This window comes from Cornus florida, unplaced genomic scaffold, assembly GCF_030987335.1.
Source record: "Cornus florida cultivar Cherokee Brave unplaced genomic scaffold, ASM3098733v1 CherokeeBrave_3.0.0_Hap2_Chr05, whole genome shotgun sequence".
Lineage (NCBI taxonomy): Eukaryota > Viridiplantae > Streptophyta > Magnoliopsida > Cornales > Cornaceae > Cornus > Cornus florida.
The window spans coordinates 54,539,073-54,550,284 of NW_026775575.1; the positions used below are offsets into that span (position 1 = coordinate 54,539,073).

Sequence of the window (11,212 nt, forward strand, 5' to 3'; positions counted from 1 at the left end):
TCTCAAATTATGAGTTTGAGAGCTCAAAATGAAAGAGTATTGGAGATGCTGTAAGTAGCCTAAGTTTTAGATGTGATTGTGAAGGCATTTCAGGCAAGATAATTTAAACACGTACTCTTTAAAATCGGTTGGTAGAGGAGTTGGAGAATCTAATCAGAAAACATTTTAATTTTATCTCATCCATTAAATACACCTCCTTATCGACTAAAGTAAAAATCCGAAAAGCACCACCAAATATTGTTTGTACACACAAACTCATCAATGTCAGTCATTACTGTAACTCACAACTGAGTACCTAAACCAACACCCAACATTTAGCGTAAGATGCCCTGCATGCACTGAAATGCGGGTAACAAACGACCAAAAAGAAGAGTCATCACAACAACCACCACTTAAAAAAAAAAAAAAAAAAACACTTTTTCTGATTTTCGATTTCTATACTGTTTATTTTTCTATTTTTCAGAAATGGGTAACTCCCATTTCTTTTTCAGGTGTTACACTACTTTATTGCTCAATTTTAAACTTGCAGGCAGACATAAATAAAAATGCATTCAATACTGTGATTTAATTAGTCAGTGATTAAATGCGTAAGTGCCTTTACCATGTTATTGATATTTTACTACCATAAAAATAATTTTGAGAATAAGGGCATGATTGACTCAACTTCTCTTAAAAAAATTGTGAAGAAAAAATATAATGATAAATACCTCGAAAGTCTAGTTGGATCGACAAGTTTTCTATAATTTTCGGATCTCTTTGAAGATTATTATCCAGAAATGAGCGAGACAGACACTTGTTTTAAATTTTTTTGTCCTTTCCTTTTTAACTCTCCATGTGTTGCACTACTTGATCGATTGGTTCATTTAAAAAAAGGCAGGCATATATAGTGGAGAAATGCAGGTGAAGCTACATCCAAAGTGAAAATGTCCCAAAGGCTTCTTACATTTCCTTTCCTCTTCTTTCTTCTCCTTCTCTTCCTCTCCTTCTGTGTTTGGTACAGAAGTGAATCAAGTGATCATGGTGAGTACCTAAGAATCAGAACTCTGGGTAGAATTATGAAAACAGAGACAGTGACATGCCCTAAGCCACACTTTGTTCTAGTGCATGGCTATGGAGGTGGGGCTTGGGCTTGGTACAAAATCAGGGCCCTCTTGGAGACATATGGCTACAAGGTCACATGTCTCGACCTCAAGAGTGCCGGTCTCGATCGGTCCAATGCTTGTGAAATTCGTACTTTCGATGAGTATAACAAGCCTCTTATCAATTTCATGGCCAATTTGGCTCATCATGAAAAGGTGTCCTCTGCTTTAATTTTTTTTTTCTTTTCTTTTCTTTTTCGAATGGCCTTTAAATTAACATTACACAGTCACACACAATTGTACATATTGGTTATATATGTTGTAGGTCATATTGGTAGGGCACAGTGCTGGAGGTCTGAGCGTGACAGACGCGAGTCACAAGTTTGGTAAGAAAATTTGGGCAGCAGTATATGTTGCAGCTACAATGTTAAAGCACGGGTTCATGACAGAGCAAGACAAGAAGGATGTAAAGTTTCTACTAATTACTTATTTTTTACCTTTTTTTACTATACCCTTTTCTCTAGTGTTGACTGTGTAATGCAAGTGTTTCTCTAGTCTTGTTAGTAAGCTAAGTGCAACATTTGTAAATTCAACTTAGGATAGAAATAGAACAGAAATTTTTTGGATTCATTTGGTTCTATCATTTGAGACTAGCTTTCAATTCTTGGTAAATATGTCTGTTAAGGCCCCTTCGGGCCATGGCCGCAACTCTCATATAAGGCAATTGGAAGCAAGCTACCAGCGCCTTTAGGCTAGAACTGGGCTTGGCTTGGTTAGTAGTAGTGCCCGCTCATTCTGTCTCGCCCGCCTAAACATTAATTCTTCATATTTTCTGAGAACTAAAATTTTAAAAAGGTTAAGTGCCGAAAAAAAAAAAAAAAAAAAAAAAAAAAAAAAAAAAAAAAAAAAACAGTACATTATGGGTTTTGTGCACAATTACAATCTCCTTTTCAAAGTGGGTGTTGTCGGCTTCTAATTTATTTATTTATTTAAAAAAAGGTACATTTTAGTCCCTGTTTTTCAAAATAAATGTGCACATAACTTTAATCTGACCATTTTTTGACAACGAATAATTATGAGAATCCAATTTTTGTGTTTCCCCTTCCCATTTTGCCCCTCGCATTATGTGTTTAAACTCCCTCCCAACGCTTTTCTTGTACGCCCTCTTCACACACACTCCCTCTTTCTCCCTCCCTCCCATAACCAATTATGCAGTTGCTATTCTTTTTTGTGTCATTATATATATATATTTAGTGAATTAAGTAGCTTGCTCTTTCAAGCTTGGTCCTTAAATTATTTTTAAAAAATTGGACAAAACAGTCATTTTACATGACCATCATTTTTAACTATTATTTTATTCTACTTACATAAGGGCATTATAGCCATTTTAAGTCTAATGAGGGGGTATTTGCACCAAAATAAAAGTGTAGGGGGTGTTTTATACCATACATGGGGTTTTATGCACTACATCGAGAATATAAGGGAATTTTATGCACTTAACTCATTTAAAAATTATAAAAAATATATATATTTGATTGACAATTTTCAAAAATTGCTTTATAAAAATTTACACTAGGTCATTAAAATTTAACATAGAAGAATTGAATTCAATGGAATATGCATTCTCCATATATTCTAGCATATAAACTCTTGCATTATTCATATTGAGTGTTTCAATTAAATTTCAATATGTGTCACATTGTTATTTCAATACCTCAAATGTTTTATATCAGTTTTCTTAAAATAACACAACATTTTATTATACCAATTCAAATAAAAATATTTTTATTTTATTTTATTTTATTTTGTTTGGTGGCTACTGTCCTCTCCTAATTAATTGTATAAAACAGGGAGCACCAGGTGGTGTGCTTAGCAGCTTGGTCAATTACACATGTGTTTCGGGACCTGATCAGCCTTCAACCACCTCAAAGGATAGGAACGTTGCTTATAAAGGACCGCAAGAAGTAACAACAATTCAAAACATTTTTCAAACTTTTTCAAAATTATTATCCAAGAATTTGTTACGAATTCAAATTTTATCATCACTTTAATAATTATAATAATTAATAATTTTATATACCATATTATTCCATTCATAGTAAATAATCTGATGAGCCGTATTAAAAGATATAAACAAATACATTATTTGTAGTTATTTAATTTTTTTTTTTTTTTTTTTAGAACAGCTGGTGGTTAACATGAATAACACGGATTGATTTTTCGAGCAGGAGGAGGTGCTAGGTTCGATACTTCACCGGCCTGGAGTATCATTGAAGGCAATAATGCACGCTAAATTCGAAGGAAATGGTGCAGATGACGTACGACGTGTATACATTAGGACGATGAATGATCATGTTCTCATACCGGAGCAGCAAACCGCTATGATTAAGAAATGGCCGCCGTCGGAGACCTATTTCGTGGAAAGTGATCACAACCCACTTTCCTCTGACCCTTTTGTGCTCGCCGGGTTGCTAGCCAAAGCTGCAGGTTTCATTGAGTGTAACTGAACTTGGGTCAGCATATATATATATATATATAAATAATATGAAGAGGCTGGTTGAAATAAGATGGTTTGGGCAGTGAAAAGGCTGTATTGTACTCTTATAACTATGACAAAAAAAATTCCTACTTGTAAAAGTGGAGTAACTATGCGTACAAGTGTCACGCCCCAAAATCCTAAATACATGAACTCTTGTCTCGTATTAAGATTTGGCATGACTTTCTTTACACAACCACAACCTTACAATAAAAATAATTAAATAAAGAAGTAGATGTAAACCACCCTCTAATTTATTAAATCGATACAACCATAATATCAAACAACCTTGTTAAAAATAATCCATGATAATTGGACAAAATGAACTAACTCTCAAAAAAAATATCGTCATTCTTATTACAATGCGAAAATTGAACTAAACCAAAGAATACGACAAACAAGCCAAAATCCATCACCATCATGTAATCCCATCACGTTCATACTCAACGTGTACCTGAAATGTGATAATGGGGTGAGCTCACAAGCTCAGCAATAAATGCTAAACACAATCATCATTCAGCAAATTAACCTTACCTTGTATTCCTGTATATATAAGCAACTCAAATAAGTTCATTATTCAAATATGTATAACCCAGTTAATTATAAACTTAATAAATAACCATCTTTTATTTTTAATAAATCGGCATATCTCACATGAGCCCCGGGCTCCCGTCCAATAAAATGGTGTGAATCATATAGTCCCTGACTACCAAAAACACACGTGTGGCTGGATTGTACGTCTACTCCCCAAATAATCCCTGATCACGTCCACACAATAAGGGCTCATTAGACCCATGGCCATAACAAAAGGGTAGTGTACTCCCAAATAGGTAGGTCCCTGACCATACCCAGGAGTCATCATAGGGTCAGTCCCTGAATGCCCTCTGACTAATCCAAACTCATTATTATTAATTATGGTGAATTATGAGAGACATTATTAATTAATAATATAAATTAATAAGTAATACAACCAAACACACTTTTAATTTAGAATAGAACCCTAAAGACCCAACTAGTGGGAGTACAAAATTTCTAGACATAGCCTATCCTTATATACATGACCCTGCAAAATTTCAAAATCTATCGCTTAATAGTTTTTCCGTACTCCCTGCCTTTGTATTAAAAAAAATAATACTTTTTCAAACAGTTCACATATGATAAAAATAATATTGTGAAAAATATCATAATTTTTGGAACATTAATAATATATTTCCCTAATTTATTTCTAATTCTAAATCAGTTTAAATTATTAAATAAAAATAAATAAATAAATAATTTCTGATGGACAAAGAAATGGTCTAACATTTAGATCTTGACTAATGGACCACACAGCCTAACTCGTTGGCCAACTGCTCACACCCTAGTCCAAACACGCCCCATACACCATCCAATGGCCCAATGTGGGTGAAATCAAAACACCCAAAATGAGTCTTCCACCAGTTTAAATTATTCTTTCCAGGAGCTCAACCAGCAACTTCTAAGTTGTGTTTCCAACCATGCATAACCAAGTCCAAATCCACTTTGTTAAATACAGGTCATCCCACAATCATGGATTATTTATTGCTTAATTTATTAACATACACATGAGAATTAGTTTATGAAACTAGTCTAAACACCATAATTTTTTAATCCCAAAATAATGATCTCCAAGACCCAGTACTAATGACTACACCACTGCCATTTACCAACGTACCCACATAAATCCCTCTTTGACTGAAACTCTACAAGAATTTCCTTCCTATAAATATATATCTACCACATGAAGACTACTTTACTTCAAACAGTCCACACATAAACACACGCACATACATCTATATATATATATTTACATTAGATCAGATTTGTCATTAATCAGAACTTAAATTTAAGATTATATGAAATTTTATATACTCAAATACAAATATACTTAAAGGTTCACGCATCTTAATTATAACCAAAGTAACTTTACAAATTACATACATGCAGTCATTCTCAAACATGTAAATATAGATACCTTCATATATAAATCATTATTATTACTATAAATTATAACAATGAAATAAACTAAATTTCATATTCAACCAATAAACATTTTTCGTAAGAAATGTAAAGACTCTTAAGATTACTTGATTAAATACAACTACTCATGCAACCAATATATATTGTAGTCTTAATCAGTAACTTGCAACAACATATTAAAATATGCTAAAATATACATCTTTTAAGAAGTTACGAATATATATAGAACTACAATGCAAGATTAACTTGCCTGGGATAATAATTAATTCTTCCTTCCTACGCGAATTCCAGATTATCGTTCCTTCCCTCGGCTATTGCAGAAAGACACGACGTCAGATCACTCTCTCTAGGTCTCCGTCCTATCACGCTGTATCGTGCTAATATTATTATTATTATTTTTTTAAAAATAAATCCTCGTAGAACTGATACAACGTGAAAATATAAAGGATAAATATAATTGCATTTGAGATAACCTAGGACTCTTATTTAAAGTTTTAAATTTTAAAAGAAAAACTCTATTATCTCTGCTATCACATTAAAATACTAAATACTAAATAATAAAAATAATGTACGAAATTTTAGGGTTTTACATTCTACCCACCTAAAAAGAAATTTCGTCCTCGAAATTTGCATACCTTATTCGAAGAGTTGTGGGTACTTTTCTTTCATTTCTGACTCTAGCTCCCAAGTAGCCTCTCTCTCGTCCTGATGATTCCACTGCACCTTCACCAAAGGTTTCTTTGCCCGCCTCAACTATTTCACTATACTGTCAACAATGCGAACAGGCGTCTCAACATAGGTTACATTAGGACGAATCTGGACCTCTGTGCAGTCAATGGCCTGAGTTTCATCCCCCAAGCACCTCCTAAACATAGAGACATGGAAAACATCGTGAACAGCTGATAGTCTAGGTGGTACAGCTAATCTATACGCCACCTTCCCAATCCTCTCTGTGATCTCAAAAGGTCCGATGAATCGAGGAGCTAACTTCCTTTTCTTTCTATCAAATCTCAGAACCCCCTTCATTGGTGATACTTTCAAGAACACCAAGTCACCCACACTAAACTCCAAAGCACGACGGCGTCGTTCTGCATAACTCTTCTGTCGACTCTGAGCTGTGCGAAGTCGATCTCGAATGATTCTCCGTAGTCTCTTGCACCAACTCTGGCCCCAAAAAACTACCATCACTAACCTCAGCCCAACATACAGCTGAACGACAAGGTCTACCATAAAGTGCCTCATATGGTGCCATGCCGATACTAGCCTGATAGCTATTATTATAAGCGAACTCAACCAATGGAATGTGATCCTCCCAACTGCCCCGAAAATCTAGCACACAAGCACGAAGCATATCCTCCAACACCTGAATGACCCTCTCGGACTGGCCATCGGTCTGAGGATGAAAAGCAGTACTCAAACTCAAAGGAGTGCCAAAAGCTGCTTGGAAACTACTCCAAAATCGAGATGAAAAACGAGGATCACGATCTGAGACAATAGACACCGGCACTCCATGAAGCTTAACTATGTCTCTAATGTAGATCTTACATAATTCCTTTACAGTATCAGTAGCTCGAATAGGTAGAAAATGAGCTGATTTAGTCAATCGGTCCATTATCACCCACACTGTATCATGGTTATGTATCGACCTCAGTAACCCCACAACAAAATCCATCGTCACATGTTCCCATTTCCACTCAGGCACAGGCAAAGGCTGTAATAGTCCTGCTGGTCTCTGGTGCTTAGCTTTCACTCGCTGGCAAGTGAGACATCTAGATACAAACTCTACCACATCACGTTTCATGCCTTCCCACCAGAACTGCCTCTTAAGATCATGATACATCTTAGTGCCACCTGGGTGCACTGTGTACCTAGAGTGATGTGCCTCCTCTAAAATCTCTTTCTTGAGGTCTGCTAAGTCTGGAACACATAGCCTACCTCGAAATCTCATACCACCATCAGCTCCATACGCCCAGTCAACATTACCTTCATCATTAACAGACTCAACTGCTTTGGTCTGTAACCTGTCATCCTGAGTCTGAAAATGAATGATCCGGCTGATCAAAGTAGGTTGTACAGTCAAACTACAAAGAATAGCCCCTGTACTCTGAGAACTCGGCATGATAGAAAACTCTGCCAATGCCTCTAACATCATCCACTCCTGAATCATCATAAAGGCAACTAATCCTCTCGGTTTCCGACTCAAGGCATCTGCTACCACATTCGCCTTTCCAGGATGATACTGAAGAGTCATATCAAAATCCTTTATCTTCTCCATCCACCTCCGTTGCCTCTTATTCAACTCCTTCTGAGTGTAGAGGTATTTGAGGCTCTTGTGATAAGAGAATAACTCAAATTCCTCGCCATACAAGTAATGCCTCCACACCTTCAATGCAAGAACCACTGCTGCCAATTCCAGGTCATCTGTAGGGTAATTTTGCTCATGTGGCTTAAGCTGCCTAGAGGCATACGCTACCACCTTATCATCTTGCATCAATACACAGCCAAGAGCCTGATGTGATGCATCTGTGTAGATCACAAATCTCTCACCACTAACAGGAATGGTAAGAACTGGTGTTGATGTCAATCTCGTCTTCAGCTCCTCAAACGCCTGCTCACAGCGGTGGTCCCAAACAAACTTTACATCCTTCCGAGTCAACCGGGTCAAAGGTGCAGCAATCTTGGAGAAACCCTCAATAAAGTGCCTGTAGTATCCTGCCAGTCCTAAGAAGCTACGAATCTCAGTGACAGTAGTAGGCCGTTTCCAACTCATCACAGCCTCCACCTTGGCAGAATCTACTGAAACTCCATCCTTAGAGATCACATGCCCCAAAAACTGAATCTGCTCCTGCCAAAAGTCACACTTCTCAAACTTAGCATAGAGCTGATGCTCACGCAAAGTCTGAAGTGTAATGCTCAAGTGTCTCTCATGCTCCTCCTTAGTCTTGGAATATATCAGGATGTCATTAACAAATACTACAACAAACTGATCCAAGTATGGTCGATACACTCGGTTCATCAAATCCATAAAAGTTGCCGGAGCGTTAGTCAACCCAAAAGGCATGACTAAAAACTCATAGAGGCCATAACGAGTCCTGAAGGAAGTCTTAGGATTATCCTCCTCCTTAATCCTCAGTTGATGGTATCCAGTCCTCAAGTCAATCTTAGAAAACAACTGTGCCCCTCTAAGTTGATCAAACAAATCATTAATGCATGGCAATGGGTACTTATTCTTAATAGTGACCTTATTCAGCACACGGTAGTCAACACATAAGCGGAGTGACCCATCTTTCTTCTTGACAAATAAAATAGGTACTCTTCAAGGTGATGTGCTAGGTCGAATAAACCCCTGATCTTGCAACTCTTGAGTCTGCTTCTTCAACTCACTCAATTCAACTGGCGCCATTCTGTAGGGTGCCCTAGAGATAGGTGAAATACCAGGAGTGAGGTCGATGCAGAAATCCACTGCCCTCCTAGGAGGCAAACCCGGAATATCACGAAACACATTTGTATACTCTGACATTGTATGCAACTGCTCTATAGTCACGCATTGCTCAACCACCTCGATGTGGGCCAGAAATCCCATAGTCATGGTGCCCTCAAACTCCCCATACTTATATCGAGAAGGTAACTGTCCCGGAACTGAGAATACAATAATCCTCTCATGGCAGTCCAACTGAGCATGATATCTAGCCAACCAATCCATACCCAGTATAGCATCAAATTCTATCATACGTAATACTATTAAATCAATAGGATACTCCAACTCCCCAATTGTAACAGGGCAAGCACGACATATTCTATCAAGTGTCGTCGCGCGAGTGGAGTTGTAATAGATAAGGCATTACTTATATGTCCAGGTTCTAATCCCAGTGTATCCATAAATGATAGTGCAATAAAAGAATATGAAGAACCTGAATCAAATAGTACTCTAGCTATACTGTCATAAATAGTAAGTGTACCTTCCACTGCTGGTGGTGCACGATCCTGTCTCCCATCTGGAACAACTGCATAAACCCTTGCACCTCCCTGTTGCTGTGGTGCCTGACCTTTCTGCTGATTATTCTTGTGAGGCTTAGGACAATTATGAGCCAAATGTCTTTGCTCACGACAATTGTAGCAATGCCCGCTGAACTGATATGGCTGTGCATCATGAGGTGTGGCTGGTACTGAAGCTGTGGATTGCTCACCTTCACCAACTCTCTGCCGTTTCCCTGCTCGCCAATCTTGTTTACCTCTCTGCCAAGACTGACCCTGCCAGTTTCTCTGAGTCTGCTGCTGCTGACCCCTCTGATTCTGTTGAGAGCTACTCTAATTCTGTTGAGTGCTGCTAGCACCCTTACCTTTCTGTTCTGCCCTACGCTCCTTCTGTTTCTGAAAGGTAATGTTATTATTCTCCTCTACTGCCATAGCACATTCCACCACTCTAGCATAAGTGTCAAAACGATGACCCACCACAAACTTCTTCACATAAGAGACCAATCCTCGCTCAAACTTTCTAACCTTGTGTAACTCATTCGCAACATTGTGAGGAGCGAATCGGGATAGCTCTGTAAACTTCCTCTCGTACTCACTAACTGACATCTCATTATTCTGTTCCAGCTGCATGAACTCCACTGCCTTCTTCTCCTTCACTGATTGTGGAAAGTATTTGTCATTGAACCGAGTTTTAAAATCATCCCAGGTCATAGTTGTAATGTCCACAACCATCCTAGTCTCTGACTGCCACCACTGGCGCGCCTCACCAGATAAAAGAAATGCACTAATCTTCCTTTTTTGCACCTCAGTGCAGTCCATCATCTCAAAATACTTTTCCATATCTTCAATCCACTTCTCAGCATCAAGTGGATCGGTAGCTCTAGCAAATTCAACAGCCCCCAGTTTACGGATATCTCTGATAAATCCAATCATAGGATTTGGCACATGAGGTGCATCCTCCAACTGAACATCGTCATGGTTAACACCACCACGACCAACACCTCCCTGACCTCTGCCTCTAGCAGGTCGTCCTCTGCCTCTTCCAGCTCCTGACATCCTATTTTCAGTAAAGAATGTCAATGATAAGTCTCACAAGTAATTTATACTTAAACTGGAGCATGGTAAGAGAGCAATAATTCGTATAAGTATATGCTCCTATTCTTACTATCACTTCTCTTAGCCAGGTAATTCTTAACCTAGGCTCTGATACCAAACTGTCACGCCCCAAAATCCTAAATACATGAACTCTTGTCTCGTATTAAGATTTGGCATGACTTTCTGTACACAACCACAACCTTACAATAAAAATAATTAAATAAAGAAGTAAATGTAAACCACCCTCTAATTTATTAAATTGATACAACCATAATATCAAACAACCTTGTCAAAAATAATCCATGATAATTGGACAAAATGAACTAACTCTCAAAAAAAATATCGTCATTCTTATTACAATGCGAAAATTGAACTAAACCAAAGAATACGACAAACAAGCCAAAATCCATCACCATTATGTAATCCCATCACGTTCCTACTCAACGTGTACCTGAAATGTGATAATGGGGTGAACTCACAAGCTCAGCAATAAATGCTAAACACAATCATCGTTCAGCAAATTAACCTT

The 11,212-nt window shown here is 37.6% G+C and overlaps 1 protein-coding gene across 1 annotated transcript; it reads left to right on the forward strand.

The window, feature by feature from the left end:
- The first annotated feature begins 1,055 nt into the window (after nt 1–1,055).
- On the forward strand, nt 1,056–3,586 carry LOC132309295 (methylesterase 17-like). Its single transcript, XM_059807614.1, has 4 exons — nt 1,056–1,295; nt 1,405–1,545; nt 2,930–3,043; nt 3,308–3,586. Exons 1-4 carry the CDS (start codon nt 1,056–1,058, stop codon nt 3,584–3,586), a joined length of 774 nt encoding a protein of 257 aa, XP_059663597.1.
- The last annotated feature ends 7,626 nt before the right edge of the window (nt 3,587–11,212 follow it).

Excerpts from the sequence above, each read along its gene's own strand:
- LOC132309295 (XM_059807614.1), top strand. The coding sequence starts at position 1,056 with ATGAAAACAGAGACAGTGACATGCCCTAAGCCACACTTTGTTCTAGTG. Across the intron at positions 1,296-1,404 it reads ATTTGGCTCATCATGAAAAG|GTCATATTGGTAGGGCACAG; the intron begins GTGTCCTCTGCT and ends TATATGTTGTAG. Across the intron at positions 3,044-3,307 it reads CTTATAAAGGACCGCAAGAA|GAGGAGGTGCTAGGTTCGAT; the intron begins GTAACAACAATT and ends TTTTTCGAGCAG.